Source organism: Pipistrellus kuhlii, unplaced genomic scaffold (assembly GCF_014108245.1).
Source record: "Pipistrellus kuhlii isolate mPipKuh1 unplaced genomic scaffold, mPipKuh1.p scaffold_m20_p_6, whole genome shotgun sequence".
NCBI lineage: Eukaryota > Metazoa > Chordata > Mammalia > Chiroptera > Vespertilionidae > Pipistrellus > Pipistrellus kuhlii.
This window is the reverse complement of record NW_023425562.1, coordinates 70,789,514-70,813,159: the sequence shown is the minus strand read 5'-3', so window position 1 is coordinate 70,813,159 and position 23,646 is coordinate 70,789,514. Positions and strand designations below refer to the sequence as shown.

Here is a 23,646-nt window from a genome sequence, read left to right as displayed (position 1 = left end):
GAATTTCATCATTAAGACCAATCCTGAAATTTCTGACAGATGTTAACGAACTTGCAAGGTAATTTCTTCCCACAGAACATACAAGTGGCCGAGACTGGTTTGGCTCAATGGATAGAGCGTCGGCTTGGGGACTGAAGGGTCCCGGGTTCGATTCCGGTCAAGGGCATGTACCTTGGTTGCGGGCATACCCCCGGTGGGGGGTGTGCAGGAGGCAGCTGGTTGATGACTCTCTCATCGATGTTTCTAGCTCTCTATCTCCCTTCCTCTCTGTACAAAATCAATAAAATATATTTAAAAAAAAAAAAAAGAAGAACATACAAGTGGCATCACTGTGTGTAAAGCAGAGTGGACCCGGGCATTGTTTATTGTGCCATTCTGCACATGCACTTGTTTCCTTAACCCATCGCTGCAGCTACGAGGAGCGAGCTCTCTATCTCGAAGCCATAATTCAGAACCACCGCGAAGTAATGACATTTGAGGATTTCGCAGCCCAGGTCTTCTCTCCGTCTCCCAGCTACTCCCTCGGCGGAGCGGGTGAGTGTCTGCATTATTCTCCCCTCGCGCGCTAAGACACACTCGAGCAGCAGATGTACACCTGTTTTTCACAGATAAATGCTTGCAAATTTCAGAAGAGCATTCTCCCTCTGAATCAACTAATGAATATCAAAAGGAACGATGACATTCATTTTAATGTGTTTTGTATCCGAGCTGTTCACCCAGTCCTTTTCTCCGGCTGTCCTGTTAACCTCCGCATCCAGCGAGGGTAATGAACTGTCCTCCGTGATGTGCTCGGTTCATTGGGGAGTGTGGGTTTCTTGCTGAGCTGGGAATAGTGTTGTTTAAAAGCGATGCCCGCATCAGTGCTTACTTATCAAAAAAGAGTTCCTGGCAGTCGAAGCCGTTGCTACTAATGCTAAGTGGGGATTACGCTGCCCAGATACGCGAGATACCCGGGTCAGGGATTAATGCGGGAGGAATGGGAGGATGGTGTCTCCTGGTCCATCATGACGGCAGGGCCGCCCGAGCCTTCTCTGCAGCGGCCTGTGTCACATGGATCGGCCGCCGACCAGAGCAGCACCTGGTGCGGAACCTGTTTAGAAACTGGCTTATGGTCATTTTCATTTATTTGGCAAATGGGAAATTTCAAACATTTCCATGAATGTTCTTGCTTTTAAGTTTTACTCTTTTATATTAACAAAATGGGGGAAATGGTGTACTGCCACCTAAAATGATTGTATGATTATTTTGGGAGGTGTCTTATCCCCCCCCCAGAGAATAGAATTGCTTACAAATTTCTGCATGTAATTGCAGATGAATTGCCTTTCAGAGAGTAAATGGGATGCTTCGTCAATGCATGATGAAATTCTCAGTGAAGGGCTTCCTTCTGCTAGCGTAGACACATTGTGAGGGCGCTTAATAGATTTCCAACCTGTGTCAGTTGCCTCTGACACCACCTTCCTTCTCCTGTTCTGACTTGTTAACAAATCTCTTAGACACAAAGTGAAAAAAAATTAAATTCCATGAAATAAATCACTTACAAATAAAATCAGCCATGCATCACTGTTTAACATCGCTGGCTGCAGTCCTCGCCTCTCCCAGCTTTGTTGAGAGATAAGAGGAGAGGCTTGCCCTCGCCGGGGGAGCCAGGAGCAGCAGGCAGAAGGCCTGGGAGATAAGCAAGCTGGCCGAGGGAGCAGAGCCATGCGATTTACATAATCACGCCCCTGCTTCCTGGGGAGGCGTCAAGGAACACAGGGATGGCCTCTATTGATCTTTGTTGAACTGGAATACTAAGCAACATGAGAAAAGCTCATAACTTAAAGCTTTGATTAATGTCTACTACATTAAAAAGGTAGAACAGCTGTGAACTGAATTCTTTTATACACTCTGCCAGCGTTCTATCTAAAACCAAAAAGAAATCAGTTTCAAGGGAAATGAAGATTTCATACCCAGTCTAGGTAGAGGTATAAAATGGTTTCTAATTCTTGGTGAAAGCACATGAAAAATCTATAGCAAAGCTGATTTTTTAGAGATAATCATTCTGGGGTTTTTTTCCCCTCACAATGATTTGGGGCTTCATTTTTCAATGCTTTGAGAAACCTTTTTGTTTATTAAAATGAAAGAGATTAAATAATAAATATGTACACTCATCGGTTCAACTGTTACATTCTTAAGGCTCTTGACTATTGAAACAAATATTGATGAAGTTTATTTTCTAGGTATATTTTAGCCTCTGTATAAACTTGATTTTTTCCCAAAAGTTTAAAACTATTTAAAACCAATTTAAATTAGTGTGCAGTTAGCATCTTAAGTGAGACTGTAGGAGTCATTTGCGTTTTTTAAGACCTGCAGTTTGGAGACGATTACTGACCAGCTTCTCCAAGAACAATGAGTTTGCCAAAGTCCCTTAACAGATTAAAGGTTCGACAGCTCAGAAGTGTGGACATTGGAACCTGTACAAAAGGAATGTGAAACCAAAGATGGAATATCAAGACAAATCCCGATCCTTCCTTTTTTTCAAGTTATTTACACTAGTATCACATTTCACAGTGTTTAGGGTTTAGGGAATTAGGTGTTGAGTGATAAAAAATTTTATATGGAATCACACCAGTCCATGAATGGGACCTGAGTCAGGGCATAATGCTCTCTCTCTCTTTCAGTGCTTTGTGTATGTGCCCACCACAGTGATTAAGAAGGAACCAGAAATGAACTTGACCTGAACTGAAATTGGGGGCAGCGCAGTGAGGGTGGAGCACGCACAAGCGCACTCTCAGAGCCACCTCCTCACTGGTGCACACGCCGGTTCTGCTTTCGAGGAATCCCTACCCCTGTCTGTTACCACTTTTATAGATGAAAACACTTCGCACTTATTCACAGTGTTTTTTATTATCCTGGGACAAGTGTGATCAAACCCAGATGAGCCGAGCAGTTTAAACTAAGAAACGGAGGGGGGTAGTCTGCTCTTCCAAGCAGCAAGCCAATTGGAAAAATTGACCCCAAGCAGCTTAAACTCTCACAGTGCCCATCGGACCCAACCTGGCCATCCTGGCCAGCGGGATCACCAAAGCCGGGCCTTGGGCTACTGCTCACATGCATACGCACAGCCTGAGGAGCGAGGGGTTTTCTTTGTATCTTGGTACGAGGGCTTTGTTGTGAGCACAGGAGAGTAACCTGAAGGCTGTGTTCACTGCACACTGGATTGGTAGCAGCAAGCAGCCCCTGGATCTTGAGGGAAGGACTCTGGTGTCGGCCTTTAAGTCCTCGCTGTAAGTAAGAGACGTGCTAAGCGGGAAGTGCCCTCTCCTCAGACTCTCTCTGCCCCTGTGCTGTCGCTTGTCACCCACGGCGGCCATAGATGGTCACGGTGGCCAACTGTGTGCCTCTCTTTATGATTCACTGTCAGCCACAGATGTGAGGCAGGGTCTTTTGTTGTTTGGCTAATAGGTGGGTGCTCAGCGTTTTTAAAAGAGGTTTTTTTTTAAAACCTATTTTGCCAATGCAAAAAATGTTATTTTACAATAACCACGTACCTCATATCTCTTCCACCCACTCCTTGTTTTAATAATGCCCACGGTAGAATCGGGATGGGAACTGCTTTTTTACCTAGCCCTGTAATTCACATTCCTTTTTATTCCTTATTGACCAACAATGTCCAGTGGTAACCAGTGTTAAACTATTGGCTGCAATTACACACACACATGAGTGTGTGTTTGCATATATATGCCCACACATGTGTGTATAGATATGTTCTATGCATGTACATATGTGCGTTTTACACACACATTGGAGTAAGGGACTAAGTTTGTGTTTCCAAGCATGTTTCCAATGGAGGTTGGCCAGCAGAGCAGCTGTTAAAGGGTTAACGGGCACGGGCGCCCCCGACTGCTGGGAGGGGCTGATGTAATCGCTGCCGCTCACAGCCAAGTGCATCTGTTCACCATGAGGTCATTCTTCTGCATGCTAATGATTTGGAAAATCAAGTCTAATGCTTGACATTATCAGAAAGGATATAAATAGTGTAAATCTTTACTTTGGGGAAGCTGCTCTTATATAACAAAAGGAGAAAAGAGAAACTTTAGCTTGGACTTGAGGAGGTTTTTTTTTGTTTTGTTTTGTTTCCAAAACTGCTTTAATGATTGTGTCTGGCCCTTAAGATCTGGGAGGGATCCCCTTGTGTTTGTTGATAAATGATCCCCAAATTACTATTACAGTCACAGCTAACAATTTGGTAATTGCGAACTAGAGGTATGTCTGATTTAACATCATATTTTAAGAACTTCCAAGTGCTTTGGTCAGAAGATGATAAGGATAGATTTCTCTCAAAGAATGTCTAAAACCAAGGGGAAAAAAATGAGTGGTTCTTCTCCATATAGGAGAACTGAGTGTTTGCTGAGGATGCCGCACTGTTTGTGGTCCTTCCTGCTTTAATATTGCTATGGGGAGCCAGCAGAGGGAGCACAGATCTTTGTTTATTTGTTAGCCCTACATAAAAACAACATATGATTTCTCCAAAATATGGTCCAAAACACCCCCTCCTTCACGACAGGCTAGACCATGAAGGCTCCGGAATTTAGAACAAGTGGGAGAAAATGCCTCACTAGGCACCATCAGATTCTGCCACTTGTAATGTAGGTCATATTTAAGCTTAGAGCAGATTTGTCTGGGTTGGTCTCAGAATGCTGCTACCTCAGCTGCTACTATACAGAGCTTCACATTTTCACCTTTCACGCTCAGGAATTGCACAGGTGCCCGCTTAGAAAGCTTTATTATGCTCACCTACCTCACGGAGAGGACCTTAGTAATTTTTCTCTGCAACAAAATCATTGTATTAAGTTCTCAGAAACTATCAGAAGACCCTGGGTGCATCTCTTCGCAGCCTGTCTACTAGAAGGAGAGGTGCACGCCAGGGCCAGGACATGTGCAAATGCTGGCCCCGCGCCCACCCGGTGGGACAGTCCCAGAAATCAGAGCCACGGCTGCTGGTGTATTAATATCAGTTGAAGACCAGGGCTGAATCTCAGAATTTCACTTGGACAATCCAGAAGTTACCTTTTAAGAGCAAATGCTCTTGTGACCCTGTCTGTTCAGGGGCTGCAACTGCCGCTTCGCACCCTCAGGTGTCCATGGCTAAGTAAACGTAGCCACACACCCTGCAAACTGACCGCCCTGCCTGTGCGGTCCTTCCACCCAACAGTCCCTCCCAGACCCAGGCCCGCTCTTTCTTCCCAACCCAGCTGTCTCAGTTCTGACCCCCTTTTGCCTATGTCACTAAAAAACAACAACAACACTTAAAATGTTGTTTAAAAATACAATGAAGCAGCCATTGGAATTTTTTTTCTTAAAAATACAGTGAAGCAGCCATAGGAATTTTTTCTTAAAAATACAGTAAAGCAGCCATAGGAATTTTTTCTTAAAAATACAGTGAAGCAGCCATAGGAATTTTTTCTTAAAAATACAGTGAAGCAGCCATAGGAATTTTTTCTTAAAATACAATGAAGCAGCCATAGGAATTTTTTCTTAAAAATACAGTGAAGCAGCCATAGGAATGTTTTAACCACCCACGGCCCCATTGCTGATCCCTCGGTGCTGGCTACAGCTGCCATTGGTTCACCTGTGAAGCTGTAGGAATCTGGATGCTGTATCTCTATACCAGGCATTTGGATTTCCTGGTCTGGGCTGTGGTCTGGCCCTGGGGACCTCCTTTTAAAAACTCCTGAGAGCATTTTAATATTCAAGAGGACTGAGAACCACTGTCCTAAATCAAGGCCTCTCAGTTATGGTTAGGTCCTCACCTTAGTGCCATCTCACTTGTCGTTACTTATATCTGGATTTTTCTCAGTCTTTATCCTGTTGTATGTTTCTTCTATCTTAATAAACTGTAAAACCCTTAGAGAATGATGCTTATAATTTCTTTCTTATCACATACATGAAAGGAGTAGAAGAGAAAGGTGACAGAAGGCGGTCAGGCTGTTGCGTTAAGCTGTCCCGCTGTGTCTCCAGGCCACAGGTGTGCGTTGGGCCTGATGCAGATGCAGAACAAACACCTGTAATGGGGATGCACCTCTCCCCTCCCTTCCTGGTCTCCTAGCGAAAGTGGACTAGTGATAAGCAGTGTGGTCAGAACTGCCCTGGAGAGAGCCTGGATGATGCAGTTTGAATAACTGACACTTGATGCAGGATGCTTTCTTCAATGTTACTGAGGATTTAAAGACAATTCTCAATTGCCCCGTTTAGCACCACATTTTCCCTTGTGCTTCTTCACCCCTTTTTCCTCTTAAAACTCTTTTACTCTCCTCAACATCATCTTTGGAAGAGGGAAGGAAGAGATGAGACAAACATGTGTTCCATTGACCCTGACAGAGCACTATGGTGCTCCTTGTCAATCTCGCCATCTCTGAATGGCCCTCCCCTCCCTTCCCTTGGCAGCTGCCCCCAGGAGGGCTGAGCTGGGCGTTTTAAGGGGACACAAAGACTCTGAGGGCCTGTGCCCTGCCTCTCCTTCCTTTCTGGAGCTTGAAGTCTTGTCAGGGAGAAGCAGATACTTGTGAGCCTCCCGTAATGGCTAATGATTAAAGAGCCAGATTAGTTAGCTCCAACCTATAACCGCGTGTTAAAAAGATACATCAAAAGGGAAGAAGAGCCAGCCAGCCAATGGTTTGCAGTTGGGTTGAGATCTCCCTGAGATGGGCTATGCCATCCGCCTTATGAGCCTGGGAGGAAATGAAAACTTGCCTGTTATCTACTAGATATTTCCACTAAGCATCCTGCCAGTCAACTTTTCACTTTCTCGGCTTGGCTGGGAATTAAGACATCTGAGAACTGGAAGGCCCTGGCTAAGAGAAATATAAAGGCTAACAATTGTAGGAAGAGAAGAGAGGAAGAAAGGACTCCTGTCAGAGCCAGTGGGGCGCTCCTGCCCCAGGGGGTGCAGAGACTGGGGGTCCTCACAGGTTTCCACAAGATGGGACCTGAGGTTATTCATTCTAAAGTGTTGGCACTTCATGTAATTTGTTCCTTTGGAAGAAAGCGAAGATGCTGCTTTTTCTGTGAATCGCTGTGTTAGTTCCTCTAGTTCTGGTCCCTCAGTCCTTGCAGGGTTGTAAGCGCCTCTCTGCTAATTACGGCCCCGGAGACACTTCAGCAGTTGCCAAGAGATGGCCGGCAGGTACTAAGAATTTTTCTCAGAGACGATTTTTGGAAATGACTCTTAATTAAAGCTTATTCGAAATAACCTTGATATTTTGTTTCAGAAGAACCTGGAGCTTCTGACGCTCAGGTCCACACTCCCGGGCACCCCGTGTCCTGGTTCCAGCAGGCGGAGCACGTATGGCCTCGGCGGTGGGTTCCTGGAAGACCCAGCGGCTCCGCCTGGCTTTCTGTTTAGCAAAAACCAAACCAAGGCAGAGGCCACATGGAGCATGTAGGTCTGCTGACAGAAAACAAGAATATTTCCTACTCTTCTTTTTCAGAGTGATATGTAAAGATAACCAGGACGTTGAACCTCTAAGCAATATAATAAAGAGAAAAGCTGGTTCCTTTTCCCTGTTAGCCTTTAAAACTCCCTCAAAAGGTTGGAAAAAATTTTTCTTAAAATGGAAAACATGCCAATCATCTTTGTTTAGAAAATCCCTGAAGTGCTTAGGCGCTGCCATTGGCGAAAGGCCTCTCAGGTCCAAGGAGCCCAGGAGCATCACTGTGAAGAATGCCGAGAAAAACAGGCAGAACCCTGCTTTCTGACCGCTTTAAGGCTTTAAGAATAGGAGACAGTGAAACCCCAGATGCAAAGAGGACACATTCCACCCACCTCATGCGCTCGCAGGCCCTGCCTGCAGTGCTCAGCGCTCCCGTCTGGGAACTGGGGTCAGTACCGCCAGCCAGCATCTCCCTTCTCGCCAGCCGGACCGTCCTCCTGTGAGGTTGCCTTTTGCTGGAGAAAGCCGCTGCGGTGGCCAGAACTCACTGTGAGGTTCTGCTCCCCCAGCCCTAACCTCAGGCAGAACCAGAGGTGCCAGCTGTGTGGCTGCTGAGGTAGCTGGGCAGACTGTGTGGCTGACTGAGCCCGTGCGCTGTAGTCAGGGAAACCCTGCTCCCTAGCTACATCCCTAGGGCTCAGAGAAGTAACTAAAGAAACAGCCCGACTCCAGTTAACGCCAGAGCTTCTGTGACATCTGGGTGTGCCCTCTGAAGCCAGGCTCCTGACCAGGGAAGTGTGTGCTGACCCAGACCACCAGAGCCAAGGGTTTCAGAGGGAAGGGAACAACACAGAAGAAAAGAAGCAGCCAGAAATGGAACTCCGTGGCTGCTCTCTACCCGGTTACCCAAAATGTTGGCTGCCAGAGCCATGTTTACATATCAGAATTCAGGTCCAGCGTGGGTCTGGGGACGCACTTTGCTACTGCTTAAGCAGATGGGAACCGCAGCTTCATGCCAGGTCATCACATAAACCCCACGAGGGCCATGGCCTGCAGACATTCATTTCATAAACGTTTGGAATATTGAGGGGTGCTAAGAAGAAAAAGCTAAAGGAGGACCAGCAGTGCTGCTGAGAAACATAACACTGGGGTGGTGCTTTAAATCGGGGTCAGGAGAGGCCTCACTGAGAAGGGAACATTTGAGGGAAGACATGACAGAGCTGATGGAGAGAGCCATTTAGAACTGGTGGGGAGGGGAGAGGGAGGCATTCCAGGTAGAGGAACAGCAAGTGCCAAGGTCCTGAGGCAGGACCTTTCGGGAACAGTCAGGAGCCCAGTGTGGTTAGGGCAGAAAAAGCAAGGGGGTGGAGAGAATGAGGCAAGTCAGAGCAGCCTGTGGGCCAGCAGGGAAACTTTGGCTGTTGCTTTTTGGGGGGTGGAGGGGTTAGGCAGTAGAATAACATAATAAGAATTCTTGTCTTAAAAAAATCACTCTGGGCTTCTGTAGAGGGGCTGTACTATAGGAGGGGTAGGAGACTAGTTAGAGGATAATCCGTTTGCCCTGTATTCCTGTCCCCGGGCACAGCGGCACGTTGACTAATGAATGAGCATGTGGGGTCCCTACAGAGGTTCTCCCTGAACATCCCTATGGCGCCTCTCTAGTGGCCCCCTCATCCCAGGGCCCCCAAAGGCAGCCCTGACCTGGGTTGCACAGTGAAGGGAGCAGTTACAGCGGTTCTCTGTGTGGGGAGATTTGGGTTGGAAGGGAGAAAATAAAAAGGAGAAGGACAGAGTTTTGACCTGCAGTCACATATCCCCTCCTGCACAAGACCCTGCAGACTCGTCCCAGAACTCGGTGGTCTTAGACCAGTGAGCTGATGTGAAGAATCATGGCAGATGAGTGTCTCTGAAACATGGAACATTATGTTAAGAGACAGTAACTCAGTTATCCAGAAGAGCGAGGCTGTGAGAGCAAGGTCCCCTGGCACTGTCTCACTCTTACAAACTTGGTTCTAGAACAATCAATGAACAGTAATAGCTCTTTGCATATGTGTGGACATTTGCAACACCTTCCCCACCATCTGCCCTCAGTAGAGCACCGTTATCTCTCTGGCAGTTAGTTTTGAATTGAGAAGGGGGTGTGTGTTTTTCATTGTCAAGTGGCTGGTCATATCAAGGCCAAGGCTCAAGTGCTAAGTCTGCTCCCACAAGACTCACTGCACCCCATTCGGAGAGGACCCTCCTTGTGGGGAACACACTCCTGGAAATGAACAACAGGGAGGAGGGGACAAGCCCTTTGGAGGTAAAGGCTAAACATTCCTCCCCAATGTATGACAGAAGCACATCCTCTTTGGCATACATCCCTGAAAAACTTGGCTGAAAGGTAACCGGAGTATTTCCTATTTTAGAGTGCAAATGGAGCACCACAGGGAGGGTTCACACGTAGGAAAGATCTTAATTATGGACCAAAATAGCTTCCTGAATGTCTGAAGACCAATAACAGCTTTTACCGGTGAACATACGAGACCGTTCCATTGCTTCTTTAATGTTTCCTGAGACAGATACTCATCACTCATCATTCTCCCACACGTCACCACCAACGTAACTGCTGCATATTCTTGAGCTATTGGTTATTGGGAATTTAAAATATACTCCTGTGCTGCATACAAAATCCCAGGTGTCTTGGAGGAAGTCACACTGTAATCCTGCCTCTAGTTATTACAAGACAGATGAAGTCCAGTTAAATAAACCTGAGAGGCAGCCTTGAAGGTCAGGGTAGTGTGTTACCGGAGGGCTGGCCCCATTTACTTTGCTTTTGAACGTGGTTAAGTTTGTAGTGTGGTTAAGTCTGTAGTGCTGTGCAGGAGGAGACATGCTGGTGGCAACTGCTAAACCACATAGCCGCCCAATCCCCCTGCCTCCTTTGGGGTTCATGGGGAGTGGGGGTACTTTTCCCTTAAAACTCAGAGCCACATCTGTTGTCATTTTTGGTAAAGTAATAGCAGTAGCTCTCCAGACTCCCTTCTATTTCATTTTTCCCTTTTTAAAAACAGCATATTGAGATATAATTCACATACCATAGAATTGGTATATACCCATTTAAAGTATACAATTCCTATCCAAGAGATGCAAATCAAAACAACAATGCGATACCATCTCACATCTGTCAGAATGGCCAACATCAACAAATCAACAAACGACAAGTGTTGGCGAGGTTGTGGAGAAAAAGGAACCCTCGTGCACTGCTGGTGGGAATGCAGACTGGTGCAACCACTGTGGAGAACAGTGTGGAGTTTCCTCAAAAAACTGAAAATGGAACTCTCATTTGACCCAGTAATCCCACTCCTAGGAATATATCCCAAGAAACTAGAAACACCAATCAGAAAGGATATATGCACTCCTATGTTCATAGCAGCACAATCTACAATAGCTAGAATCTGGAAACAGCCTAGGTGCCCGTCAGCAGATGATTGGATCCAAAAACTATGGTGCATCTACACAATAGAATACTATGCTGCCATAAAAAAGAAGGAATTCTCATCATTTGCAGCAACCTGGATAGAACTAGAGAACATCATGCTGAGTGAAATAAGCCAGTCAATGAAAGAGAAATACCACATGGCCTCACTCATTTATGGATATTAAAGAACATTATAAACTGACAAACCAAAAGTCAGATATAAAGACAGTAAAGCAACAAGCAGACTGTAAAATTACAGCCGGGAGAGTAGGGAGATCTGAGGGAGATAAGAGATCAACCGAAGGACTTGTATACATGCATATAAGTACAACCAATGAACACAAAACTATGGGGAGAGAGGGTATGTATGGGAGGGGTGGGGGGGCAGTGTTAAAATATGTACACAGATAATAATTTAATAAAAAAATAAAAAAAAAGAATCCAATGGTTAAGACGGTTAGAAAAATAAATAAATAAATAAATAAAAATAAATAAAGTGTACAATTCCATTTTTAGTATGTTCACAAGGTGTGCAACCATCACCATAATCTAACTTTAGAATATTTTTATCCCTCCCTAAAAACAAAAACAAACCTACTAGTAGTCAATTCACATTCTCCCTACCACACCCCCAACCCTAAGCAACCTAAGTTTACTTTCTGTCTTTGGATGTGCTTATTCTAGACTCTTCCCATGAGTGGTATCACGTATGTGGTCTTTGGTCACCAGCTTTTTTCACTTAGCATGTTCTCAGGGTTCATCCGTGTTATAGCCTGTATCAGTATTTCAGTTCTTATTGCCAAATAATAGTCTACTGTAAGGGTAGACCACATTTTGGTCATTCTTTCATCAACTGATGGCCATGTAAGCTGTTTTCATATTTTAGCTGTTATGAATATTGCTGCTATAAACATTTCTGTAGTGTTTTTTTCATTTTGAGATGTGAATTACAACTGGTAGAAGGAACAGTGGCTCGACATAACTAAAATCTTACCGTTCCTGTTCTGTGAGGTAGCGAGGGGTTCTGAGAACCTTTTCCCAGAAGGGCCTATCCAGAAAGTTGACACCAATATTAATTTTAAATTTATAATTTACTTAATTTTATATATATATATATATATATATATATATATATATATATATAGTAAAAGGCTAATATACTAAGTGTCAGAGTGTCTGGGAAATGACGTCACATAGCAACATAGCAATGCCCAGCTTCCCCTCCTTAGCAACAAGCCTCCTTGGAGTTTCTTCAGCCTGGGACTATGACTTGCTTCATAACCAGGTGAAAACATTTAACACTGTAACCAAATATCTGTGAAGCTTTTTCACATGCCTCATCTCATTTGATCCTCACAGAAGTCCTGGAGTAGGTAGATAGGAGACTCGGTGGAATCCTATTTTCTTTTCATTAGCCAGAAAATGGAAATTTAGAAAGCTCAGAAACTTCACCTGACTGAAAAGAAGTAAGAAATGGTGGATCTTGAAAATGATTTTAGGTTTTCTCACTGTCAGAATATAGTCAAACACTGCTGCAGTTAAATATTTTACCCTTTGTTCTCCCTGCGTGATCTACAATAATAATCTGCTTCATGTTGATATGTACTGTTGCGTTACTGACAATTACCTGAAAGAGAAGTTGGGGTGCTTCGCTGGTCTGGACAGTTTAGCTACATCAGAAAGCAAGTTTATTCTATCTAATAAAAGGATAACTTGCAAATTAACTGTCACTCTGTCACAAATATGGCGGTGCCCATAGCCACAAGATGGTGACACCCAGTCCTCTCAGCCCCTCGGAGTCCCCCAGTCCAGGAGGCAGGGGGGGGGGGGGCAGCCAAGCATTCCACTTCAGCTGCAGAGGGCCTCTGGGCAGCAGACACAGAGCAGCTGGGGGTGAGAGACGCTTGTGTCATTCAGCACCGGCCACGAATGGGCCTCTGGGCAGCGGGCGCAGAGAAAGCTACTGGCACACAGATTTGTGTGCAGGGTTACTAGTTCTATATAAAAGGCTAAGTTGACTCGGCGCATGCATGATACATATAAAGCTCTCTCACTGATGCCAATTGCACTTGTGTGTTTTGATCTGTCATTGTCTATTGTGAATTTGGTTGTCACTTCTATTATAGAGAAAGGGCAATAGTGATGTTAAAATATTTCTTCTAATTAATTTCCTTTCAATGGGCATGAATTCATGCACCTGACCATTAATTTACCAGGTGTACCAGTTAGTAAGGCAGATATTTTTCAATAAATGGAGTTACACATATGTTGATATATATGCAATTTGATATGTATGCTATTTTGTTGTATTGACAGCAAGCTTCCAAACTTCATATGTCAAATTTGCTGAAGGTGTTAACATCATAGATATTTTTACACTTAAAAATGTTGAATTTTTTGCCAAAAAAAAAAAGAGCATTTGTGGGAAGTTTTAATTCATTACTTTATTTTGAAGAAAAGTACTGCTGAAAGCTATTGTACACTACAGGAAGCTTATAATGCACCTGCTCCATCTGAAGATACTTGTCAACGCTGGTTTAAACACTTTAAAAGTGATGATTTCTATGTGAAAGACAAAGAATGTCCTGGTCTACCGAAAAAGTTCGAAGATCAACAATTACAAGCATTATTGGATGAAGATGCATGTCAAACTCAAAAGCAACTTGCATAAAGATTAAAAGTTGGTTGGCAAACCATTTCCAATCATTTACAAGCAATGGAAAAGATTTTAAAGGAAGGAAAATGGGTGCCACATCAACTGAACGAAAGACTTATGGAAAACCAAAAAGTCATCAGTAAAATGTTGCTTCAATGTCATGAAAGAAAGTCTTTTTTGCATTGAATTGTGACTGATGATGAAAAGTGGATTTATTTTGAGAATCCAAAATGAACAAAATGATCCACGTCAACCATGAACATTGTCTGCAAGGCCAAATCGCTTCGGAAAGAAGACAATGCTCTGCATGTCGTGGGATCAGGAAGGTGTGGTATATTATGATCTTCTAAAACCAGGTGGAACCATTAATACTGATTGCTACTGACAACGAATAAACAGTTTGAACCATGCTTTGATCATAAAACGACCAGAATATGCCAGAAGACACCGCAAAGTGATTTTGCTTCATGATAACGCACCATCACACACTTCAAAACCAGTTAAATACACATTAAAAGATCTTGCCCGGGAAGTATTAACAAACTTGCTATATTCACCAGACTTTGCTCCTTCAGATTACCACTTGTTCCAAATCGATGGCACACACATTTTCTGAGAAGCACTTCAAAAGGTACAAAGAAGTGGAGAATTGGGTCTCTGAATGGTTTGCCTCAGAACAAGAAAAGTTCTATTGGGATGGTATCCACAAATTACCAGAAAGATGGGGGGAAATGTGTAGCTAGTGATGGACATTACTTTGAATAAAGCACTTTTGCTGTTTCTCTTGAAATAATCGTGTTTTCTTTGATTATAAAATCCACATTATTAAGCGGTACACCTGGTACCTATAAGAGTACATTATAGTTGCAGAAGAGAAAGAGAAGAATGTCAGGGAAGTTTTCTCATGAGTTTTCCACCTGCTGGCTTGGTCCCTATGCACATGCAGGCACATCATCACACGCTCCCTCTTGCCTGCTCACCTCTTGGTCCAGCTGTCCTAGCTTTCTGCTGCAGAACCAAAGCTGATGGACAAGACCAACAACCAATAGGAGGAAGCTGAGCCCAAGAGCCAGGGCCAGGACACAGCCACTGCTGCTGGGTTGGATGTACTGGAAGCCGTCCGTGGGCCATTTGGAAATGTTAATTAGGCTGGCCAGTTCCCACTGATCTTGGTTGCCAGTGTTGAGTTGAGTGTGTAGCTTACCCCTTCCCTGGCTGCACCTGTTCCCTTCCTCAGAGCCATTCCAAGGGGTCTGAATACCCGGCAGCTCTCTGATCTCCGCTCTGTCTGCCTTCCTGCTGGGAGGATGTTTAGCACTCGCCGAAAGCTGGAACCGTGGTCCGCTGTTTCCCTCATCCATGCCAGCTCTCAAAACCATTCCCTTCCCTAATTATCTTGAACCAGTTAATCATTTTCCACACTGGCTGTTCGGTAACAAGAACCCAGAGCGAGGCAGCCACTTTCCCTGTCTGATCCTGCCCAGCTCATCCCAGGTGGCGGTCCTGGATGGCAGCCTTTCCTCAGAGGCAAGAGCTCGGTTCAAATCCTTGCTCTTTGCTACCCCAGTGAGTACGGCCAAAGAAAACATGCCACAAAGAGGCCCTGCAGCTGCTGGAAAGCCTCCATGCGGCAGAGCTATGTGGAACACAGAAAATCTCCTACCAAGATGATTGTGTCCTGTGTTCCTTTAAATCCTTGTTGATATCCAGAGTATCAGAGAAGTCACACGAGCCCACAGAAGTAAGACATCTTTCTCTAAGAGTGACTTCCGGTTCTCCGGGCTCCGCTCTGAGTCTGAGCCCGAGTGGCCCGCTGGCCTCTGAGTGACATTTGAAGGGCTCTTCCTAGAGGGCTCCCGCTCAGCTGCTCTGAGATGTGAGCAGGGCCAGCTCCCGATTCCCAGCACCGCTAACCTAGACGTAGTATGTATGCTAAGCAAAATAAGCCAGTCAGAGAAAGACAGGTATCACATGATCTCACTCATGGAATCTAATGAACAAAACAGATCCAGAGACACAGAAGCATGGAATAGACTGCAGAATCTCAGAAAGTGGGGGTGGGTGGATGGGAAGAGATCAACCGAAGAACTTGAATGCATATATGCATAAGCCATGGCCACAGACCATAGATTGGTGAAGACCTGGGGCGGGGAGTGGAGGTGGCTTAGAAGAGGTCAATTGAGGGGGAGGGGATATGTAATATTTTCAACAATAACAATTTTTTAAAATATTAAAATTAAGGGGGAAAAAGAAAAGAACAACCTTGCAAGACACATATTAGCCCTGGCTGGTTTTCTCAATGGTTAGAGCATCCGCCCTCAGACAAAAGGGTCGTGGGTTTGACTCCTGGTCAAGGGCCTGTACCTGGGTTGCGGGTTTGATCCCAGCCTGATTGGGGAGCTTGCAGAAAGCAACCAATCAGTTGTCCTCTCACATAGGTGGTTCTCTCTCTCTACCTCTCCCTCTCTCTCCCAAAAATCAATGGAAAAAAAATCTCAGGCAAGGATTAACAATAACAATAACAAAAGGCACATATTAACCCCATGTTCCAGTGTCTCTCAACCTCCGTTCATCATTGCCCCACATGGAGGCTTCTGAAGCATGTTTATTTCCTAATTTGTCCCCTTCCCTGAAACACCACAGAAATACTGTATGTCTGTTTATTGTAGTACTTATTCCGAAGCCTTATGCACATAAGGAATGAGATACTTCTGCCCCCCTGGGGTGACACTGCCTCATTAGAACGCATGTCATAGCTCCTCCACCACAGCCCCAGAGCCGAGGACATCCTTGGTGTTTCCTCCACGGCGGTAGCCCCGAGCCTGGAACATATCGGATATCCAGTGAGGAAAGGCTGGGATGATTAGGCTTTGTGTCCCTCCCCAACACCCCAAAGCATCACAGGCCTGTTCTCTTTCCATCCCTCATCCCCAAGCATGGTGCTCCCTTCTAGTGCCTCCAGCCCCGCCCGGTCAGTGGATACCTCATGCTCACCCCCGGGAATGGATCAGGAAACTGTCAGCCAACTCCTATGTTCCAAGTACGGCCCGTCCTTTGGTCACACTGCCTGTGTGTCAAGGGCAAGTGACATTTGAGCCCCATGGAATAATTAAGGCAGCCCCCAACTGTCTCTATCTTTGCATCTCCTTAACTCACCCAAGGAATGGCCGTTATTGAGACATTCTGTCTGGTCCAGCACACCACACCAGGCTGCATCTGGGGACATGCCTGGGAGGAACGCAAACCAGTCCTCATCAGCAATTACAAACAAGCCTCCATTGTTCACCCCGCCATCTGTTTTCTTGGTTTCTACCAATCAGATGCCTCTACGCCCAGCATAACCAGGGCTGAGGGGGCTGCAGGGGGGAGAGACCGAGGAGCCCCTCCATGAACCCTTCGCTCACACTGGAACAGCACCTGCACATATGGGATATCCAGAGATGAAAGGCTGGAGAGGGTCCATGGCGTGGTGCTTTGAAAAGCTGAAGCACCTCAACCCTAGGAAGACACATGCAGAATGGTCCTATGTTTGTGTCTTCCATGAGAGGAATGGGGCCCACAGCAAGCGCAGCTCAGGGTGGAGGGCGGAGGGTGGCAGTGGGGGTAGGAAACCTAAGGAATCACATTATCTAGTGCACCCATGGGAAATATTCTAGTCTGTTACCAGCAATTAGCACTTCCCAAGAACTTCCTGTGCTCCAGGAGCACAGTTAGTGCGGTGAGGAGAGTCCGCAGTGGTTGGAAATCAAGTAGGACAGATAACGCTACTGGATCATCAACGACCGACGGGTTATTTATCCTGAAATCCCTAACCCCAAATGACTTTTGGGGGGGTCAATACATTTTCATCAATACATTAGAAACTACAGCTTCACAAAGGTCCAGACTTGTTCAGAGAGCCCCACTGAAGAGGCCGTCAGTGGTCATTCCAAGGGCTTTCTGTCTTAGAGACGGCGCTGGTCACTGTGGCAGCCTTGGCAGCGGGGGTAGCAGACAGTACACATTCCCCAGTGTGGCCATGTCTGTGCCACTGATACATGTCCTTTGTCTGGATTTGGTGGTGGCCCAATGACGTTGAATTCGGGAGCATTTGGGGAGTTGGGGCGAGGAGCGATGGCTGGATGCATAAAGAGGCTGCATGAGGAAACAGGACCATGTGGTGATGAAACAAACTGTCAAAGTCCAGAGCTCCCAGGTTCTCTTCCATGAGGCATGGCTGCTGAGACCCCACCGCTCTTGAGTAAGGGTGAACGTGAGGTCCCCTTCCCCAGCCGCCCTCTGCACAGCACGCCTCGTCTGCCTTCCTGGGACAGTCCTAGCACAGAGACACTGGTTCTGAGTGAACACACTGTGTCCATCTCAGAAATGGAAGATGAAACCTGCAGACCTGGAAATGTGCACACCTAGCAGGTGTCCATTATTTTTGTGGGCTATCCATTTAATTTCAGACGCTTGTCTCACAGACTTTTAACGTTGACTGTTTTGCCTTGAAAACTCTTATCTTTGGCTATATCTTAGAGCAAACCAGTCAGGAAGTATTGGGCAGCAGGAGAAAGGGTAGAGAGGCGAGTGCTCCCCAGTGTCTGTGGGGCTCCCAATGGCATCAGCTTCCTACATCAGGACTGCCAATGCCGCCTTCCTTTTGCATGGATACATGTGACAGCAGGTAGAACCATGTCCTGCCAAGTCGAATTTTAAGTGACTTTTCCGTTCTAATGATCTCTAAGACACTGACAACTCTCAGGCACCCAGGGATAAATGTATTATTAGCGCTGTGTTCGTCGTCATGTGGATGAGCTGGGCTGTATTCATTTGATTTTATGCTCTTTCCCTTCAGATTAAAATACGTGAAGGTCTCATTGCGGTATCTGAGCAAGGTAAGACTGACACTCCAGTGGGTTTGCCCCACCTCCCTGCTCTTGGGGATGGGTGTGTACATTCACTAACAGCCTCCGTCCCTGGCTAACACCTCCTCGCGGACACGTGCCCTCGTGTTCCTTCTGTTCCCACCTCCCCTCCCAAGGGGCCCTGCCCTGGGCCCTGCCCCTGCGTGTCTGTACTGCCCGGGGACCCAGCCTCGCCTTTTCTCTGCTCCTGCGCTCTGGGCGGAATCCGACACCAACACCTGCCATCCCGGAAGATGTCTTTGTTGCCCGCCCCATTGTGTGCGGAGCTTGGGGAGCCAGTGGACCGGGAACCGCCTTCTGTTTTTGTTGCTGGCGCGCAGGGAGGAGCAAGATCTTGAGATGGGCCGATAAGACCCTGCACGCGTGCTGGGCGGCCTTTGACTGGCTGCCTTCATAGGAGCCTCTGCATGGGAAGGCCGTGGTCCAGGCAGCTGATGAATGGAACAGCTGGGGGAGGAAGAGCAGACAAAAGCCAGAGAGCACAGAGGGTGGAGAACCAAGGGATCTTGAGGTTTATGACCCAGAGGGCAGGCCAGGCCTGGGGGCAGGTGTGCCCTCCTCTGTGGGCCTCTGCTTTCTGCCTTGGGTCTAGGGTCCAGGCCCTTCCTTGTGCACTGGCAATCAGCAGCCCCATCCAGGGGTCCAGTGCTGGCTGATCTCCCTCTGTGGGGCCTGGGCCATGGGCAAACAGGTGGGAGGGAGACTAAAGGATGACAAACAATAATGTGGGCAACATCAGAGAGCAAGCTGTCGTTTATTTGTTTTTAATATATTTTTGTTGATTTCAGAGAGGATAGGAAGGGAGATAGAAATAGAAACATCAATGGGGAGAAAGAATCATTGGTCAGCTGCCTCCAGCACACCCCTCACTGGGGATCAAGACCGAAATCCGGGCATGTGCCTGACCAGGAATCGAACCGGGATCTCCTGGTTCATAGGTCAATGCTCAACCACTGAGCCACGCCGGCCAGGCCAAGCTGTCTTATTAACAGTATTGCCCACAGTGGGACACATGGCACAGACTCCAATCCCTGTGTCAGTAAATACGGAAGTTGGAAGTTCTGGTCCAGGTTTTTTGTTACACCGGCGGGGCCAGACGAGCAGCACTGCCGCAGAGAGCTGACCCTCCAGCTTAGCTGTCCTTCTCTCCTCGCAGCCAGGGCTTCAGCCCAGTCCGGGGGCTGTTGAAACAAAACTGGCTTGCTCACGTCAGGTTCTGGAGGCAACAAGAGCCACAACATTCAGGTGCTCACATCTGGCAGGGCAGAGCAATCTTGATTTGCTGGAACCACCATATTCGTGCATGTCCTCCTGCTTCTGACACAGAAGTGGTGAGTGGGGATCCAGTGCCTTTGAAGCCCCGGCTTCCCGCAGGAGGGAGGGGCCAAGTGCGTGGCATTGTCTGCCTGTGACCCCCCTGGTCCTTCCACAGCTGCCACCCACCCCTCCCCTCCTATCCCCATTATTCACGGGGTGCAGTGGTTATGGCTGGAGCCAGCGCAGGCTGAGGATGCATCCAGAAAGGTGGGGACTGGAGAATGCAGGGGCGCTGTGGTGCTGGCTCCAGCTGGGGAGTGGCCTGCCCTTTGCCTGGGCAGTTAGGGCCACTGTTTTCAGACAGAGGCAGGCGGCCACTTTGCCCAGAGCCCACGCAGGTCCTCAGAGCTGGCATCACTGCCCACCTGCTGCCTCCCTGGGCAGCTGTGGAGGGGTTTGATATTTTCTCTTTCCTTAATGTCCTATCTTCTTTGAATAGCACTTGCTTTCATTCACTTGCTCTTTTTTTCTCCCCTCTCGCAATTGATCTGATCACAATAGTGGGTGGGGTGGTTCCCAGTTGGTAATGTGAAGTGTTAGGCAATTTGGATGTTGGGTAATTCAAAACGGAATGCTACCTGGGATTAAATCAGGCATGTTTGAATGCTGGCACCACCCGTTCCGCTACAAGGGTTCAAAGGGATGCCTGTTACCATCTCTGTCATCGATGACAGAATAGCTGCATCGCCTTTGTCAAAAGAAGCCTGTTTTTAAAGATGAAAATGGGAGGGAGGCCCAGGATGTTTCCTGTCTGTGCCGAGCTCACTGGGAGGGGAAGAGAGGAGAGAGGCCGAGCTCACTGGGAGGGGAAGAGAGGAGAGAGGCCTTGGGAGAGAGTCACCGTGCTGAGTCTCCGACACCAGGAGGGTTGTCTCCTCCGGCCCAAGCATGGTTGCAAGTATTGATCTCAGAGACTCTTCCTAGAAACAATAAGGGAAGGTCAGAAAATGGGAAAAGGTGCTGTCTGCGAGTAAGAAAACTTACGGAATTTAAAATGCCAATAATAATGAAAGCTTCCAAAGCCAAAGCCCCCAGAAATGAGGCATCTCAGGAGCAGTCTAGAAACCTGCTTTTGAGGTTTGTTCCGGAAGTCTGGGTGAGATTCAGCTGGGTTTGAAAATAGACTCTGAGGGGGAGAAGGGTGATGAAATGATCCTCTCGCAGATCGGCCCCGGGAGGCCAGGCTCCACCCGCAACCATGGCCGAGTGTTGCAGCAGGCATTCCCGAATTCCTCCCGCTCCCTGAGCGGCCCCAGGAGGCAGCCAATCTCTCCTCCTCCCCACCCCTCTCAGAGCTCATCTGGATTCACTCAGACAAGCCACTTACTTACTTATAGTTGTTAATCCTCACCCTAGGATATTTTCCCATTGATTTTGAGCAGGAGTAGAGGAAAGGGGAGGGAGAGAAACATCGATGTGAAAGACATCCATTGGTTGCCTCCAGCACACACCCAACCAGGGCCCCGGATTGAGCCTGCAACCAAGGCATGTGCCCTTGACCACAATCGAACCCAGGACCCTTCAGTCCCTGGGCCGACGCGCTATCCACTGAGCCAAACTGGCTAGGACTCAGAGAAGCAATTCAGTCCTGGCCTCTCGACTCAGACCCTTGGGGGAATAATGGAGTTGTAGCTCCTGTAAGATGTGACTATGTAAATACAGTGAGTGATAACACTGACCGGGAGCCACACACTGCCAGGGCCGTCCTTGCTTCCTCATTGACTAGAGTCTAGTCACTAGACAGTGCTGCTTCCTCGGCTCCTCTTCCCTTTACTGTTATCACATGCCTTCTCTCTCTCTCTTCACCTGTGGGCTGGACAGGAAGGCTGAGTCCATTTCAGAAAGATTCATGGTTTCTTTTATGCCACAGGAAGGTCCAGAGCACAGACTCTAGACAAGGCAATACCTTCCTTTGTTCATTCATCCCACAAACCTCCCAGCAGTGGGAAGGTGTCCACCCACCCTCCCTTGTATCTGCCCACAGGGCCTCGCCTGGTGCCATGACCCGGCCTCTCTCTGCTTCCCTCGCAGGGCCCTGGCCGCCAGCCTGAGTGTCTACCTCACCTCTCAGCCGGGACCCCAGCCCCACCAGAACCTCCAGACCCAGAGACTCCAGCCCCTGCTGTGCTGGTGCCCTCTGCACACCTTCCCGCCAGCGCTCCTGAAGGGAGATAAACCCCAAGGCAATGTTGCCGATTGGACTCTCGGACCAGGTGATGTGGTCTTGCCCCACAGCCTCACGAACCTGGGGCTTCAAAAAAAAAAAGGAAAGAAAACGTCCGCAACAAACAGATGCAGCCGCCCTGGCGTGGGTGAGGCTGCGCCGCAAGCTCCGGGGAGAAGAGCCAGGCTTTGGGGGAGGGCGCAGGCCACCGGGCTCTGTACGAGGCTCTGTCCTCGTTGATAAACCCAAGCATGCTTCACAGCGGGGCCCGCAAAACAGCTGTGCCATCGATGGAGGGATTCTCCCTGCCCTGGTTGTGCTGGTTCCGATGTTAGAATTCACGGTTTGCTCAGACATTTCATCATCAAGGAAATGGGCTCTCCCTGGGGCCTGCGCCCAGGCGTTTTTCCCTCAGGAGCTGCTTTGCCACCTGGTGCCTGAGGCTCACTAACTGGAGAGAGGCTTTCCTGGGCATCCCTGAGGCACTCTGTCACAACAGTGACACTCCTGTCACGCACTCGGTGTTTCTAGAAATGCAGGGCCCCGTCCCTGGGGAGCTCCCAGGGCCCCGCTCAGCACGGCCTCGCTCAGGGCCCAGCCTCGCTGGTGCCGGGGAGAGACCTGCACCCCGCGATGTCCACCCGCCTCCGAAGGCCGTGCCCAGAGAGAACCACGCAGGGGCCTCAAATGCTTCCCATCACACAGGGCTCTAGGGTTGCAGATGCCAAGCAAGGATTTGGTCAGACGGCTCAGAGGGATGCACAATGAGCCTAAAAATTAAAAAAGAAAAAAGAAAACAATGGAAAACTCAACCTGCCGCCAGCATCTTCCCAGCCCTGCTGGGGTCTGTGGGTGTGAGACAGAAATCAATCAGCGGGGGCACCTCTGCCTCTCACCTGGGCCCTCGCCCGTCTCAGTCTGGAGTCTGGCCCTCCGCCCTGTGTAGCACTTACCTTGTGAGGTGGTTTCACAGCCCACAGGCCCAGGCCAGAGTGAGTCCCTGGCGTGGGATGGGGTGGATATGGAGTGGGGTGGGCAGCTGCTGGCAGAGGCCCCAGGCAGGCGCTGGGTGAGCCATGGGTGCTCTTCCTCTCTCCTCTGCCCTCTGCCTCGCACCCATGAGTGTTGCCCCCAGCCTGTTTTGTCACTTTTCCCATGAGCCCTCTGAGCTTACTCGCCCCATCGGAGGTCAGAGCAGTTGACCGACCAGCTGTTCTCTGTCCGCCAGCGGGTTGGTGTCCTGGTTCCTGACCTGGAGGAGAAACAGGCAGACCCAGGAGCAGGACGTCCTTTGGGGACAGTTGAGAAAGTCTCCTGTGGGGAGGGTGGGCCTTCTAATTCCAGAGGGAACTTGTTCTGCTTCGTAGGGGATTGCAGTTGTGGCGGGAGGCCCAGGCCCGCCAGACAGAGCAGCCCAAGCACGGTCTGAAAGTGAGAGTGAGGGATGTTCCAAGGCAGAAGCTGCAGCCCTGGCCCACCACCCTGTGTAGTACTTACCTTGCAAGGTGATGGTCATACACAGGCCTGTGTTCGCCCCTCGGGCTGACAGGCCATGTGAAGGGGGACCGGAAATCACAGCATTGTCTGCTGCCTCAGCAAATGTCAGGAGCTTAATCTTCCTCTCCTCCCACACACACACCTTCCTAATGACGTGGGCTTTCTGTTCGCATGGTTTGGCTCATCACTCACACTCCAGACCGGTGTTGAGTTGTGTTTGTTCTTATTTACCA

General features: G+C 48.0%; 1 protein-coding gene across 5 annotated transcripts in view; it reads left to right on the top strand.

The window, feature by feature from the left end:
* Positions 1–23,388, top strand: part of RALGAPA2 (Ral GTPase activating protein catalytic subunit alpha 2) — a 278,920-nt gene extending 255,532 nt beyond the window's left edge. For 3 of the 5 annotated variants that reach the window (XM_045574683.1, XM_036417809.2, XM_036417812.2), the window contains 2 exons: positions 413–534; positions 21,784–23,388. In XM_045574683.1, the coding sequence (XP_045430639.1) occupies positions 413–534; positions 21,784–21,803 (142 nt within the window). In that variant the 3' untranslated portion in view covers positions 21,804–23,388. Of the gene's footprint in view, positions 1–412; positions 535–18,365; positions 18,407–21,783 lie in introns of those variants that run through there. The other 2 variants (XM_036417810.2, XM_045574682.1) reach the window with 2 other exon arrangements.
* The last annotated feature ends 258 nt before the right edge of the window (positions 23,389–23,646 follow it).